General features: G+C 31.0%; 1 protein-coding gene across 1 annotated transcript; it reads right to left on the bottom strand.

Annotated features, from left to right (window-relative positions):
- Positions 1-489: 489 nt before the first annotated feature.
- LOC111614908 (histone-lysine N-methyltransferase SUV39H2-like) lies at positions 490-16,336 on the bottom strand. The gene is made up of 5 exons (XM_023356280.1): positions 15,693-16,336; positions 15,431-15,532; positions 8,779-8,931; positions 6,006-6,135; positions 490-2,719 (listed from the first exon to the last, which is right to left on the bottom strand). Exons 1-5 carry the CDS (start codon positions 16,269-16,271, stop codon positions 2,337-2,339), a joined length of 1,347 nt encoding a protein of 448 aa, XP_023212048.1. The 5' UTR covers positions 16,272-16,336; the 3' UTR covers positions 490-2,336.
- Between the last annotated feature and the right edge of the window lie 850 nt (positions 16,337-17,186).

The raw sequence follows: 17,186 nt of genomic DNA, 5'->3' as shown, positions 1-17,186 counted from the left end.
TAACATTAACTGAAAGAATTACTGCCTTCCAATGTTTCTGATATGAGTACAGTTAGTTTCTTTGTTTAAAACATACAGATTGTTTCCAAAACTCTCTATGGGTTTGTCCAGGCCCGCAATGGGGTGGTGAGTGGCAAGGGACGGGGCCGTCGTATCGGAACAAACCACCACCAAAGAATTCTTGGGATCAAATTCAGTAAGTCCCCAGAGTGGTAGGCTGCCACCTCAATTGGAAATTTTCGGCTTTGTTACAGCACCACAGAACATTGCAATAATCTAGGAGTTGAAAACCACTGATGTTAAGAAAATTGTTAGCGCAAATACAATATCTTGAAGGACTATTATTATTACATCTTTATGGCAGATGATGATTGCTTTTTTTTTTTTATAAGTAATTCAGATTTTGGAATTAAGATCTTAATTGTGATCTTATGTTAGAGAAACAAAATTTTTATAATACAAATTATTAACATTTTATTATAATCTGCTTTGTACAAATTGCAAAGTTACATACATTGACATTTATTTCTATAAACAGCTAACTGAAGACAAAGACAAAGACAAATTATTTTTATCTTTTAATACAATGTAATGTAACAAAATCTATTATCTAAAGAATGACAATGAAATAAATTGTGGGAAAACCAAGCCAAATTTATTGGCAAATAGAATCATACATTAGAATATCCTCAAAAAATAATGAAATTATGCAAAAATTTTCATGATTTTCCTGCAAATGAAATCATAATCAGATTTATAGATGAAAAATATATAAGTAAGTAAATCATATTTTTTCATAACAAAAATGTTTGTATAATTAGGTTTTTTTTTATTTATGTAATTTACTATTAAATGCAAATGGTATTTTAACAAAAACTGCTTGTTGATGAAAACTATTTATTTCTAAAAAATTTTATGTACAAAGACACATTTTACATTTCTTCTTCATTATCTAGTTTCCTTTTGTTCTTTATTTGGTTATTAACTTCCTATTTTAAGTTTCTTCTTTCTTTTTGTTCCATAATGTTTTTAACATTAAATGTATCTGTAAATAGCTCTTGTCAAATCTTGCATCTTTGTCTTATTTCACATTTTCTTTGAGTGCAGCAGGAGGATTTTTAAATAACTCTCACGTATATATCATTAAATCCTTTTGTAACAAGTTTAATAATCAAAAACCAAATGTCAAATTAGTAAGCTTTTTTTTTTGTGTGTCAGTATTAAAAAACTTACAAAAACTTTCTAAATCCTGGTATTCATTTTTGAATTACAACTGGTAATTCAATATAATTACGCATTTATGAGTGTGGAAATGTTAGTTTGCGCGTACTCAAACTAATACTATACAGAATCCTCTCGAGTTACGTTATTGTTCTTCAGTTTTTTTTATTTTTATTTTTACAATTGTTAGGCTATTGTGAAAGACTTTGTGAATCCTGTATATTGGGCTTGAATACTGTAACAATTTTTAAAGTAGAATGAAAATGATTTTCATTGATAGATAATTTTTGATTGCTGAATTAAATTGATTAAATTTTTATTAATCAACTCTCTATATAGCCATCAATGGCATTAATTACATCATCGTGCTAAATTTCTTGTGTCTACAATCAACATATACACGTGTGTAAATTTTAGGAATTGGGTGTTTATATAAGTGTGCATTTAATAAATATCTTAAATATGAAAAAATATTCGAAACAAATTGTACGAATGTTTAAAAATTGTGTAATGGTATTGGTACATTTGCAATGTATACCAATATGTAAGGAAATTGTATGGTGGAAGATGTTTCCACTTTGCCAAAAGGCGGTTTGGTTTTCCACAAATAATATATGAATGACACATTTAATAAACTTTGTAAACAATAAACATACAATAAAAAAATATATAATACAGTGAAAATGTGTATACACAACGTAACCCAGATCTTTCTAAATAAATTCTTTTAATACTTAAATTCTTTTTAGGTATGTTTTCGTTCTCTGGAAACAACTTTTTCTTGGCATTTAACTCAAAGTATGTATTCAAATTTGATTTGCTTCTTTCTTCAAAAGATCTTAAAAAATCGAATGCTCTCGTGAAATGCAAATGTATTCAGATTTGTTGTAATCGACAATTAAAACGTGGATACACGCCTGAATGATACTTGATTTATTGAATTTTTCTTTTTACAAGGTCATTCATATCCATATTTTTAACAAATTTAAAATCTTTCCCTGTTCTAACATTGTTGATGTTAAATACAAAAGGAAAAGATTATAAAATATTCATCCACTATATATGTTTTTAAAAATAAATTATTAAAAGTGATTTTTTTTTTTTTGATGCAAATTCTAAAACAGGTAGCCACGACAGTTTTTGGCACCGCACTTGCACACTATTCTTTTTCTAGCCTGTACCTGTGAAACTTTACTCGGGGAAAGAAGTGGGAGGAAATTTGTCGTCGGAGAATTACAACCCTCCGCGGATGGCGACGGCGATGGTGACGATGACGACGGAACCACACGTGATTCTGATTTGCTGGACGGCGACAGATCGTCGCCATCCGCATCGAACGGCACAAAAATGGTCTCGTTAGACTCGGAGGGCGAGAGTCCGTTCTCATTTCTGACGGTAGATGACGATTCATCAGAGACTGCACTTTCGGTTCCCTGTTCGGTTGCTGGAGATGGCATAGACATCTTAGTTGGAGAGGAAGTTATTGCACTTGTAGAGTCTAACAAGGAGAAAAAAAGATAGAAAACTCAAAAGTTACTAAATAATTACATAAAAAAAACAATTAATTACTACATTTTATGGCATATAAGATACACAAATGTTGCATCTTGTGCATGAAGTTGTGATCTCCAGTAGGTTGATCAGTGTTCATGGTTACTGGATATTTTAACTATAGCAAGAAAAAACTAATACAGGCTGCTTAACTAATTAAAATATTTAATTGTAAATTATTTTCTTTTAACAACTTATTTAGCAGGGGAAAAAAATGGAGTGTGTATTCTAATTTTATTTATTTATTTTTTACACCAGAATGGTCCCAAAATTTTTTACTGTAAAAGGCATGGAATGGCCTAAATGTTGTGCTGAAATGAGGATGTATCTTATATGATGTAAAATATGGTACTAAAAGTTATGTAGATTACAATAAACATATCGTGCTAAGACAGAATTCTTTTTCTGTAAAGTGTTTTTAATTATATTTATGATGTCATTATACATGATTTATGTGCTGTATTGATTATACAGGGTGTCTGAAAAGATCACTTCATTCTAAAATTTCATTAGAGAAACAATGTAGGTCTATTGGAATGCAGTTTATGGTAAAAGAAAGATTAGCTCGAAAAGTTATTTTATTACAAAAATTAAGATGAAAGCCAAAGTTGTTTTATGTACCATACAGTACATTCAGTGAACTTCAACATGTGCTCCTTTATTTGCATGAAGAATGTTCAATCAATAATTGATTTCCTGCCAGGTATTGTTTCAACAGGACAATGCATGACCTCACTGGACACTTTCCTTAAATAATTTGCTTGATACAGTGTTTCCTGGATGATGGATTGGCTGTGGGGACCAAAACCCTCATTCCCTGGATTGCCCAACATAACCCCACTGGATGTCTTTTTGTGGGGTTACGCGATGTGATGTTCTGTTTATTGTTAAGAAAGGATAACCCTTGCAATCTCCAATGTTACACAGAAAATGCTAAACAACACTTGGCAACACATTAGATAACAATTGGACATTTTTTTGTGTAACTAAAGCACATGTTGAGATTCACTGAATGTAGACAAAACAACTTTAACTCTATTACTTTTTTGTACTAAAAAAACTTTGCTTTCTTCTACCACAAAATATATTTTGATAATTCCTTTGCTTTTTCTCAGACACCCTATATTATTAGAAAAAAAAAGACTTCTAGAAGTTTGTGTTGTGTGATTATAATAAAACACTTTGTTCTTTTTCTGTCAAAATGAAAAAAGGAAGAATTATTGAAAATAAACAGCTTCAATGTGTCTGGAAGAGGGAACCACTTGGTCAATAGACATCTTTCTTCATTTTTGGAGGCTGCTACATGGTCTTTGGGAATTTCAATAAAAACTGTGTGTGGATAAGCCCTGGTATAAACCTTTATTGAGCAAAAAGGAGAAAGCATACTTCTTGAATGCTTTCAAGAAAATTGAAGTACACTTTTTACCGTTTGCTCAATAACGGTTCATACCAAGACAGTTTTGTAGAAATTCCCGAGGATGTAATCTCTCCTTGTAAGAGTAGTTAGCTGTTTTCCTCCATACTCAAAGGAGGTAACCTGACAGTGATGGAAGTTTTGCATCAAAGACAGACCATACATGAAAAATTCCCAGAATTGCTCACTTTGATTCAATCACAGTTTTCCCACAGCCAACACATGACATAAGTTATAAGTATGCTATGGTCCCTAAAATATATTTTCTTCATTTAGCTTCTTGTACAAATAAATTCCCGATTTTAATATTACAAAATAAGATATTAATTACTTTATAAAATAATTCACCTGTAATGCTTTTTAGGGCATACTTTAATTTTTTAATTTATTCAATATTAACAGATAACACTGAATGAATTTTATCAATGCCATTTTCCATCCCTAGTTAAATATAGCAATTTTGAATTTGGACATACACTGTCAGGCAAAATTTGGTACATTTCTAAAACTATATATAAACTGTACATCTGCAGCTCTGTGCAAGAATCTAAATGTTCTATATCTATATGCTTGAAAGTTTACATTTTGGATTTGGGACAATAGAGCAAATGAGTTGCAATACGATTTTACAGAATATATTTGTGATAGCAAAAGGGTGAAGCTGACAATTTTCATCAATCACATATGTACACACCTGTTTGTAATTTGTGTGTGTTTAAAAACAATTTGTTTCTAAGTTATATATTTTGGTTATCACAAATTTTGAAATTTATAAGCATTCAAGAAGAGCTGAAATCATCATAATTTCAAATGGGACAATCCTAACTTACAGACAGATACAAACTCTGTTGTCTGTTAGCAGAACAATTTTTATCAGCTAATAACATCAAAGAATTTCTTTCGTGCATAAAAAAAGTGACATACTACAAAATGTAACAATGTATAGTAAGAGTTTTATTAAGTGTACAGATTAATTGAAGGTAAACAATATTTACCATTTCTGAAATCTGTATTCCAGCATGTCAGAGACAATAAAACCAACTTTTATCAAAGACATACGGTGACAAAAAATGCAAGTACCAACACATAACAGCACTAAAGTGTATGGGTAACAAGACAAACTAAAGAGGTAATTTGAGGACAGCTAAATAAAAATAATGTTGGAACAAGCCGATTTGTCCCTTATTGTCCTAATTCGTCTCTTAGGCTGACAAACCAAAAAGAATATTTTTAATTAAATCTATTAAGAATAAAATTATATTAAATATATATAAATTTTGATAAAAATTTGTAGTTATCCTTTTCACTTATAATATTTTTATAAAAAAACTTACAACTGCTGCTTTAGAAAATTTCTCCACGACATTCAAGTTCTCGTGTCTGTGCCATCTACAATCTTATACCCGTATTTACATTTGTATCTCTCATAAAATCTCTCATTTTATAAGAGACAGAAATTTATAAATGAGAGATGATAATTTTAATAGCAGCAAAATGTTCTCTTATTTTCCTTTTTCATTATTTCTTTCAAATGATATTATTTTATCATCATCCTGATCTATTATACTTTACATTTCTTTTGATGTTCTATCTAAAGTGACAAATGGTGTTGTAGGCTTAATGCTGTAAAATGTTCTTTAAATATTTTTAATATCTTATATATCTTTCAATTGGTGACAAAAATTAATGGTAATAAATAAGTTTTCCAACATCTCTATGAGCAGCACAAAAGCTTGTAGCATTAACATCAGTTTAAACATTAATTCTAAGAAATGTCTAAAAACTAAATCTTCAGTTTGCATTAAATGATGATACTTACTTGTCATAAGATAATCAAAAGTTAATTCTTCTCCCTTTTTTATGTCTCTCTGAGAAAAAAATGCTATATGAGGCAATCTTGGATCCAAATTATTTATCCAGACACCATACACTGCTAAGTTAGGGTCACACTAACAAAAAAAATAAAAATTATTATAATTTACTCATATATATATATATATATAATATAATATAATGTAAACTAATTATTATTACAATCCACTTGCCTTAAAATGAATACCGATAAAGCAAATTTTGCAGTTGCCCTGTTGTCGTGATGATAATTTTCATGCGATAAAACATAACTTTTACTAGAATTTGTTGAACTGAACTGTAAATTACTTTCACAACCTACAAAATAACACTCTTTCCAATAACAATTTTATTATTTAAGTCAGAAAGGCAATCTCCAATTGTAGAGAAATTCAAACTACTGGTTAGCACACCATTCTACTGTACTCAGAAAATAGGGGTTTAAGGATGCCTCCTCTTTAAACAGATGCTGTCTGTGCAAACACGCACCAGTTTGCTTATTGGGATGAATACAGTGATGCCAAATTTGGCTCCTGTTTTATTTTTTTGCCACCAAAATCTATTTTCTACTTTTTCAAATAATCTTCAAGGGGCAGTGCTTTTGGGTGTATTATAATTAATAATTTATTTAATTTTTCAGGTAAGATTATCGGTATTATTCATCATGTCTGAAAGGAAGACCTATTCACCAGTAAGTCTGTCAGATAGTAGATCTAAGATTTTTCACACAGACCCATTGAAGGAGATGAAGATTTTGGAATTACTTAAGGGAGAACTGGATATTAAGGATGGGATATCGTTATTAATTCAACTAAATCTAAAGCAGATTACTAAAGTGAAATGAATGATTGCTAAAATCGATAGAATTTTCACACGGGGAGAAAATTTGGACAAAGCTATTATTAACTTAGAAATTAGACTTGAGGACTGAGAAAATATTTACATACGATACAGGTAAGGTTTCATCGGTTGAAGAAATAGACCTGGAAAATAAATTGGTTGAGTTTACATTAAGTCAGGAGCAGTTTGAGTATTTTTTTAACGCACGACAATTTAATAATTTCTGGACTCCCCGAGTTGGAATATGATAACTTGCAGGTTATAGTATTAGAGTTTCTTCAAAATAAATTAAGTGCCAATCATCATATCAGTTTAGAGTTGTGTCATAGATTGGGTCAACAACAGAATGGTAGAATTAGGTTGATTTATTGTAGTTTTTTGGATTATGCCAATAAATATAAAATTAAGAGTAGTATTTAAATTAAAGGGGTTCAAAATATTTATAATGAATGACCTTCCTCCTCTAACTAGAGATATAAGGAAAATAAATAATTTCACTAGAGAAAAATGATGATGGGAGCTTCAATTACTTATTTAAATAATTGGAATGCAGTGAAAGTTGATAACAAAATTCATAAATATAATCTAGTTTCTAAGAAAATGGAAGAGCAAATTTCAACTTTCTGGGAGTAGATATATCAGTACTTTCATAGAATTGTGAAGGTATTGTGTAAATAAATCTAATTCTTTTTGAAATTTTTTGTGTACTTTTGATATAATTTTCTTAATGGAGACGTGGTGGGATGGTAGGACTGCAATTTCCAGTTTTCATAACACAGATAACTTCTCTGTTTTTCAAGAAGCAGGTTATCGAGAGACTGATAGAAGTCGTTTTATTGGTGGCTGGATGCTATTGAAAGTGAATATTTTAGAAAAAGACAAGCATTGGATCATTATGGAATTAACAATAGGGCATCTAGGGCAATTCTCTTTGTTTTATGTATATAAGACCTATTCTATGGAATACCATTTGGACAAATAGTTAGGGTGATTTGCTGTTATAAGATAGATTTTTTGATTGGTGATTTTGATGCTCACGTTGGTGTGGAGATACAGGAATGGATTTATGAATGTAATGAGGATGTCGAGGTTATCACAAAATACATTGATAAATAATAGCGGAAGATCGGTGTCGGAATTTTGTGAAGATGCAGGATTTATATTTTTAAAAGGTATCTTTAAAAGGTATATTTTAAAAGGTATTTTTAAAGATGATCATATGTGTCTAAAGATTATTATACAGTCGATCCCTCTATAGCACAGTAGATATGTTCCGTTCTTTATGAAATTCATTTTTTATGAGTCTTTAAATACATGAGTCAATCAAAGCCCGGCACGTATGCAGTTTATGGACTACGGCTGTTTGAAAGGTTTTCTTCCGTATAAAACACATTTAAATGTAACCTGTAGATGATGTATGATATTGTAACATTAACTAATAAATGCTATGTTTCACTTGCATTCACATTTTGTACAAATTGAATGCTGAATCTGACTGAAATCCATCCAAATACATAGGTCTTGATCATTTATTACCCAGCTGAACCTTGTACAGGTACAATTTAAAAGGTTCTCTTAGTGTCCACCGGGCAGAAAGAGTGTTAACAATGTATAGTTGTTAGCTTGTCAAAATAAAATTAAAGAAAACTGAAAATATTTAATAATGATTTCTTAAGTTTGGATCATCTCTTAAATAAATTTACGCCTAAAATGAAATGATGGCTATTTCATTAAGAATTGTTAAAAATTTCCATTCTCATTGTACCGAGAACTCAAAAAACACTTCTGTACTAATCTGTTAATCTACAAACTATGTGCTCAATACACATTTTATTTTAGGTTTAAAGTTTTAAAATTAGATATACATAAAATACAATCAAGTAATATATTAAAAAACGTACTGAGTGATTCATGAAATGCGATACGTTTCCGTAAAATGCGGCATCCACGGTAAACGGACAATCGTCGGCATTATAATCCAAGTCAAATAAATAAGTACGACCCTCGGAATCATAAATTTGTCCCCTCCTTTCTGCTTCTTCACTTGTAATGACCTAAACATTTATAATTTCAACAATATTTATTATCAAACATATTATGCTAGTTTACTTCAAGTTACTTAAGTCTAAAACTAAGAGTTTAGAAAGATAAAGCAATTATCATATTTCAAAAATAAAAATTGAAATGCTAATTATTATTAAAAGAATTTTTGCTAAAATCTGGACAATCACAAAACACTGTAGTTATTGTAGAAATTTTAAACTTTTAATGTCTGACTGAATAATTTTAGAAAACCACAGGATTCAAATACAGTAGAGCCTCGAAAACTCGGCCTAATGTGGACCGAATGGTGGCTGAGTTTGTGAAAATGCCGGGTTATCGGGAATGGGGTTAAAAAAAAAAAATAAGTATGAGTGTTTCCTCAGAAAATACTGTACTGTACTTGTATGTATTGTTTACTTGAGAATACAACAGAGAATAAACTGCCCAAATACCCTTAAATAAAGGAAAAGTACGTCTTTTATGAAGGCATAGAGCCTTTACTACATGAAAATGAAAATTAATGAATACACTGTGTACAGTAATTTACCTGATAAGACAGACCTCAGAAAAATACTTTATGAGGCATAAAGCTGTCTTTATCATGAAAATTAATTAACTAAGGATCTTTTTGCCCTGCCAGGGTGTGGCCGAGTTATCTGGAGTGCCGGGTTATCGAGTGCAGAGTTTTCGAGGCTCTACTGTACTAAATTTGAAAGTCCTAGCATATGATGCTGAGAATTTAAATTTTCAACATCACAACAAACATTCTAATGACAGAAAAAAATTAAAAATATTCCAAGAATCCTTTAAGAACATAATGAAATGGGATATCACAGACTTTTCAGAAACAATGGCTAGGCAAGGGAAGCATTTATTTCCCAAGAGAAAAATTGATATACTCCAGTAGGAAGAATAATGTGTATGAAAAGGAGTTGCCATTTTAATAAAGAACAATCTAAACTGATGCCAAAAATAATATGAGACTGCTTTCCTCAAGGATAATGTCAAAGAAGTTAAAAGATGGGAAGGAGGGGGAAAAAAATCGTCGAATTGGGGAGGTAATTTGTATCCTGCACCTAAACGTGATACAAATTATAATGATACAGAAATTGAGAATTCTATTCAAAACTACAACAGGAATTAGATCACAAACACCATAAAGACATCCTGTTTAAAATAGGTGATTTTAACATCAAGATTGGAAAATTATGAGCAGAGATGAAGGATGTTATAGAAAAATTTGGAACAGGTAGCTCAAATGAAAAAAAGAGAAGACCTGAATTTTTGTACAAGAAACAATCGAGTTATAGCAAATTCTCTTATCATACGGATTGACGCAAATATACATGGCCCTCTCCTGACAGCCATGCTAAAAACTGCGCAGACTATATCTTAATAAAAAAAAACTGGTAGACAATACCAAAAGAAATAGATGGAACAGATTCAGTACAGTTGGCAAAAATAAGTAACCATTCACGCACAGTAACAATGTACTAAGGTAACCATTGATTTGATGACATCTAGCAATGTGTGTGGTAAAGCCAGAGGCTAGTATTTGAAATTATGCCAGTTTTGTGTCCAAACACACGTCACCATGGAACAACCTGTTGACGTGACAACCTCTACCGCTTGTTTGTTGCAAGGAAATCAAACATCAAGATGACAGCTGAGTCCACAGTTGACTCGACAAAATGCACTCCATCTGTTTTATCCTAATAATGAATGTCAAAACCCTTAAAAATGTCAATCTAGATATCAATCACAAATATCCGAGTGTGTGAACAAAAAACAAGCTCAAAGAAAACTTTATTTGAGAAAAAGCAATTAATGAAGTTAAAAACCAATTCAAACATCTTGGAAATGGCACACAAAATACCTGGATCAAGGGCAAAACCAAACAATGACTGGATTATCCCAGAAATTCTACATAAAATAGAAAACTGAAAAATATTCTCCAAATCAGTTATTCTGCCAAAAATCAAGTGAATCATGAAAAAACTTAGATCATCTATGAAGACAAACAAAAGAAAAACAGTTAAAATAAACTGAACAGTGTGAATTTGCTTACAAAAATAACTCCAAATAACAAATACAGTACAATTAAAGATATTATAAAAACCTTTTCTCTACAACCCTCACTTTTAAACCATCAAGGTCAGATATAGAAACTGGAAACCCAAAAGAAATCAAAAATATTTTTATACGGTTTATTTCTCTAATGTATTGCATGGAGAAGGTGTCATCCACAGCTGAAAATAGCAAGCACTAGAACAAAAGATCAATATTTAGAAATACTCTCAAATGAAGAACAACTATCATCTCAAAAATGAAAAAACTCCAGGAATTGATCAAATAAATTTGGGCAAGGGAGAAGAAATCAACAAAATTCTCATGTCGGGTGCAGTACCAGAAGACTGTACTGCACCTGACATCAAAATTTTAATAATAAAAACAGGAATAATTATACCCATATGCAAAAAGGTATATAAGAAAATTGCAATAATTACAGACCTATAACTCTTCTCAGCCATGGATAGAAAATATCTCCAAGAGTTCTTCAAAACAGATTCAAATAATAGGTAAGGAACAAGGAAATTTCACTAAAAAAAATACTCAAGTCAATCCTATCTTCACAATACAAAATAGCTGAACACTACTAAAAATGTAAGGTTGCAGATGGGGGTGGAAATGTCAAGAGTGTTGATGGGTCATGAAGTGTTCGTGTCAGCACTGAGACAGACTGTTACCAGAAACCGTTTATTTGACGTAAAAGCTTAAAACCGTAAACCGTAAAAGCTTCCAAGATTTCCAGGTTTTGGAAGTTCTAAATCAGCAGCAACCTCTGGGTCTTCCTCTCCTTTCCAAGATAGTCCCAAATGAAGGAGTGTCCTTGGTTTGTGAATGACATTTCCCCTTGACATCTTAATGACTCTGGGACAATGTGGTTGACTTCCAGTGATGGGAAGATGTCAATCCGAGGTTGGGAGACGGAGACGAAGATGGGCATGAGACACACACACATTTGGTCCGACTCTTGGAACTTTCAGGAGAAGCCACCGTGTCCTTGAATTCCCAGGGTTTTATTCATTTCCATCCTCAATTGCCCAGTCTGATGGATGGCTTTTCCTCGTTCTCATTTTCTAAGTAGTAGACTACTCATTACTATGTGTAATGAGATCTCAACTTAGATCACAGAAGAGGTCAAAATTGAAGTTTAATTCGATCCCCAACCAAAGATGGACTTACATTCTTCTATTGTTTAAAAGTTTGCATTGCATTTTCATACAAAAAAATTATTTCTAGCTGCTTCATTTTTTTTTCCTTTAAAAAAATTCTTTTAATGCAAATTTCAGTGAAGGTTCAGACTGGTCCAGAGCCTCACAAAAATACAGTAAGAGTATACTGTAGCTTCACAGATTTTAAGAACTCTCCAGACTCTGTTAGCAAGAGAACACTTGATTTATATGATGGAAAAAACCTCCCATTTGAAATTATTGACTTTCTCAAATAATATTATGAATCAACAGCAATCATAATAAAATATAACAATCTAATAATAACTGAAAATATTAATATAAATAAGGGATTGGCACAAGGCTATCTGTCCTCTTTCTCTTTATTTCAACATGCTTATAGATATAATTGTGACCAGGCCTTTGAAAGGGAGAAAGAAATCAAAATAAACATGCACAACTTCAATTACTTGAATTATGCTGATGACATAGTATTTAAGAAAATTTATAAAACTTATTTGTAAAATTAAACCAAACAACAGACCTAATGAAAGTAACAAATCCAAAGTAATGACAACTGAGAGAAGGAATTATTAAATATCCATCTTGAAAGTAAAAAAATAGAACAAGTTGATGGATTTAATTATCTTGGAACACTTCTCACAAGTCATTTTAGCACTCTAAAAACAGAAAAGCACAGAATCACCACAGTGCAATCTGCAATGTACAACTTACCATAGCAACAGAAGTACAACAGCATATTATCAAAAATACACTGTACGTCATTTCTATAAGCTATGAATTATTCTTTTTAACTAATATTCACTGAAGTGCTCAACAAGCACTGGACTCTAGTCAACTAGTTTAGTTTTTAAGTTTTCCGAGTTCCACTGCTGTATGATGGGTTAATTTCTTCATCTTCTGCAGCTCAGAAATTTCATTTGCAATTTGATTTTCTCCCAATTTTGCTGAACATCAAATTGCTTTTGTCTCTTTTCTTCTTCAAGGACTAGCTTTCATTCATGAAATGCATTCTGATAGAGAGGTGATGTGGAGCTAGTGATTTCCAGATCTGCAATTCTACTGTAATTCTGAATAGCATCATAACATGTTCAGTGGAACCTGGTTAACTCAGATCCATTGGGGGGAAAAAATTCGGACTTTCAGGTAAAAAGTTTTGAGTTATGAATGTTTGGCTAAAAATCAAAATTTCATGCATTGGTTTATTGGTGACCCTTAATAAACTAGCCATACAATATTTCCATGGGTCTTTTTACATAGAACCATTACATCAATGTAACCCTTTAAGTGTTGTCCAGAAACTCAAACATTAACTGAATGGTTAAATAAGCTACTGAGAAATGCTTTCATAGATAATTGTTTATTCCCAAGTGTTTAGTAAGGAATTTTTTTTTAAATTGCAATACTTTGCACTTAGATTCAATCTGTTGTTTTATTTTTTATTACAAAAAACATTCTTTACAATTGTTATATTTCTAAAATTTTGCTGCAGACGTTAAAATTTCTATATAAAAACAATTATATTCCAATTCTAAAATTAATTTATTAAAAATCCATTTATTTATTGTCAGCTAGTTGTAGAAATCCATCAACAATGAAGTAAAAACAAGTAGGTTCGAATGGCAGTTACAGAATCTAGATCGCACATGCTGTTCGGAAGTGTACGCTCTCACCGTGTTCGGAAGTGTACGCTGACGAAGTGTTCGGAAGTCATGTGACACGTTTATTTTTAGTCATATGTAGTTCCCGCAATTCATAGAAAGTTTCAGATTAGTTTGTTCAATAGACAAATGTTAATAATTTATTTAACAGAAAATTAAAATTTCAGAGAGTTTATAAAAATTCTGTATCAAAACCCCAATCAAGTTAAGCAGTTCAACTTCACATGTAAATCCCTATGCTGGATAATCGGGGGAAATAAAATGATTGAGTAAACATTACTTAGAGTTAAACAGGTTTCACTGTATTTATATGCAGGTTGTAATGCTACTAATGATTTATAAGCATACCTTTATTTACAGAAAATCCAGAGTCAACATATGAACTCTCATGGCATATACAAATACACTTTTACAGATTTTGCAATTTACTCTATCTAGCTCAATGAAAAGTCAAGTTTGTCAAGTTGATATGCATTGACATTTCAACTGGATCAAGAGAAACAATGAAAACAATAATTTCAATGGATTGTATTACAAAGGAGTTCAGTGTAGTACAATATGCTGGAATATTCTTGTACAATGCGCAAACTTTCAAATGCTTTCAAAAAATTTATGAGTAAGTTTTAATTTTGCCAAGGGACTAGCAAGTAAAAACTCCCTGATTACTTTTCATTTTCCTTAAAATCATTTCCTTTCTGCATGAATGTCTGTTATAATTTTGATTTTCTGAAGGAATTTCAATTCACTGATTTTTCCAGAATTTTCATGACTGGGAGATGTTCTAGAAATGAAAAGATTGAGAGATTTTCCAGGATAAGCTGGACTAAAACCATTAAGAAATACTCCCAAATACAGTTATACAGGAATCTAACAGGATTAGAGAATAGAAAGACTGGAAAAAAATTATCAATAGGTTGACTTGACCTACCTTAAATGACCAGTTAAGATTTTGCAGACATCTGTCACAGCGACAGATAAGCTTTTGCAAACTTTTACTAGTCTTCTGCCAACTTATAGATTCACCTTACATAGTTGTCTGCAGCTCTTTGTTGCTGTAGAATAATAAAATAAATGCCTGAAATTACAAGAAGATATTCAAAACAGAAGACATGGTCTACTGAGCACTGTAGTGATTTTGCTTTACTATAATGCACAGCCATTTTCTGCTCACAGCACATAAGAACTGATGAAAAACTTCAAGTGAAAAATCTTTGAATACTTGCTGTACAGTACTGATTTTCACCCATTTTCATATTTGAAAAAGTTTTTGGGAGGATAATTCAATAAAGAGCTACAGAACAGACATCCATGTAAGGTTGTGTCAATAAGTTCTCTTCAAAATTTTCTGCTAATCATTTGCCATAGCAACAGATAACCTTTTGCTTATCTGCTACATCAAATGTCTAAACCTCAAAGGTAAATATGTTGAAAAATAGCTGTAACTATGTAGTTTCTTGGGACAATAAAAAAGTTCAAAGAAGTTTCTGTTCCTCTTTAGCCAATTGGAATTTAATTTCTAAACATGTCAAGTAAACATAAAAAAAAAAAAAATAATAGTTAAATCTTGAATCTCTCCTGTTCAAACATTAACCTACCTCACCAACATATTCCATAATAAATGTTCCTTTTTTGATTTTCTCCAGTGACTTCACTCCCCATCCACGACCATCGTGTGTGCGAAAAATTGCTAATTTTATCTGAAACCGTAAAGTATCGTACATTAAATTAAATAAAGAAAATTTTTGAAATTACATAATTTTCATATTTATAAGTTTATGCCATTCTATTTTAAATTTTCAATATTAACTAGAATGTATCAACTAATATTTACAATTAAAATAAAATTTAATTTGTTACCTTTCTACCTTTCTGCACTACACGATTCAAACAGTCATCTCCACATTTACACCTTTTATTGCATTCATAGATTGGCGTTCCTTTTGGCACTTTTAGATAACCATACTTAGTATAAGCAAATTTACCTCCCGATTGCATAGAACAACAATTTTTCTGATTTTCGTAACAATTGTGACATTCACATCCGACAAGTGGATCGTCAGGAATCTCGATTCCATCTCCGGCCTTATAATCTGTTATATATATAAAATTCTGTGGTGGACCTTCTAAGTCCACGTCATTTTCGACAAAAACGGGACAGATCTCGGACATGGTGTTAATCTCCGTTTCCCACTTTTTTAACTCAAACAATACTTCTTTTCTTTTTCTAGCAAATTCTATTAAATCGGCATCGCATCTTTCTTCCAGTCTTCTTATGACATTTTCATTTCCATTGTACAATGAGTTAGAAAGCATTTCTTTTAAATCTCTTTTTAATTTCTTTACATTTGAACCTGATTTTTCAAACTCGTCTAACGAAATTCCCTTCAATTTGAATAATGTTGCTAAATCCTTTGCCGAGGGTTTACAAAGTTCCATGAAAAGTTTGTAAACTTTCTCTAAGTTTTCTTTCCTGGCGTCAGGATCGTAATTTAGTTTTCTTTTAATACTGAAAATTCAAAATAATTTTATATAAATTATACTAGCATTATAAATTTCACTTGTAAAACTTATTATATATATCACAGTATAAAACAAAACAACCTATACATTGATTAAGATTTTCAAATTTAAATTATGAAATTTTGTTAATTTTATTTAAAAATAAAACATTACAGTAAACTTTAGCTTCCTTTAAACTTCCAACTTTAAAAATATTAAGTCTACATCAATGCAAGTTATGATAAATGTACCATATTTTTGTACATGTAATCTGCAATGGCTTATACACCAAAGAAGATTGCTAGAGCAAAAATAAACATCTTTGCATAACCCACTCAACCATATATACCATGCCTGTGGAGTAATCATTTCTCTACAGTTTCAAGTTTCTAACTGTAATTCCAAAATGCAATATATTACAATCTAGAAGTTACAAAATATAATTTAAGGACTAACGATAGAAATCTGTAAAATTCAAGTGATTATAACTTTTTTATTTGTAATCAGAAAGATATTACTTTATTTAAAAGTTTGTTTTATAAAATACATTTAATAATTAAATAATTATGGCATTTAAGTTTTGCTCCATTCCTTTCGAAAACTCTTCTTAAGATTTTTGATAGTATTTCCTTTGATTGTTATGACTTCTCTTTTCCACTTCAGAGAAAAAACTTTAAAGTCTTTTGCAGTTTGTTTGAACCCCGAAACAAAAATCAACTCCGTGCCATTCTGTCTGACTTACTGTAGATTTTGCATAGTGTACTGCTTCCAAATCTGGCCAAAACAAAGTATGGCAACTATGATTTCTTAAAAAGAAAGACAGCTTTTTTTAAACATTCATTAATATAAATT

This window comes from Centruroides sculpturatus, unplaced genomic scaffold (assembly GCF_000671375.1).
Source record: "Centruroides sculpturatus isolate CEXI.00-Female unplaced genomic scaffold, Cexi_2.0 scaffold2223, whole genome shotgun sequence".
Taxonomy (NCBI): Eukaryota; Metazoa; Arthropoda; class Arachnida; order Scorpiones; family Buthidae; genus Centruroides; species Centruroides sculpturatus.
The sequence above is the reverse complement of the archived record's forward strand: the minus strand, read 5'-3'. Positions and strand labels throughout refer to the sequence as shown.

Bases quoted from the DNA above. Each gene is read 5' to 3' on its own strand.
- LOC111614908 (XM_023356280.1), bottom strand. From the start codon at position 16,271: ATGGAACTTTGTAAACCCTCGGCAAAGGATTTAGCAACATTATTCAAA. The intron at 15,533-15,692 runs GTAACAAATTAA...TTACGGTTTCAG, and splicing joins TAGTGCAGAAAGGTAGAAAG to ATAAAATTAGCAATTTTTCG. The intron at 6,136-8,778 runs GTACGTTTTTTA...TTTTTTTGTTAG, and splicing joins CGCATTTCATGAATCACTCA to TGTGACCCTAACTTAGCAGT.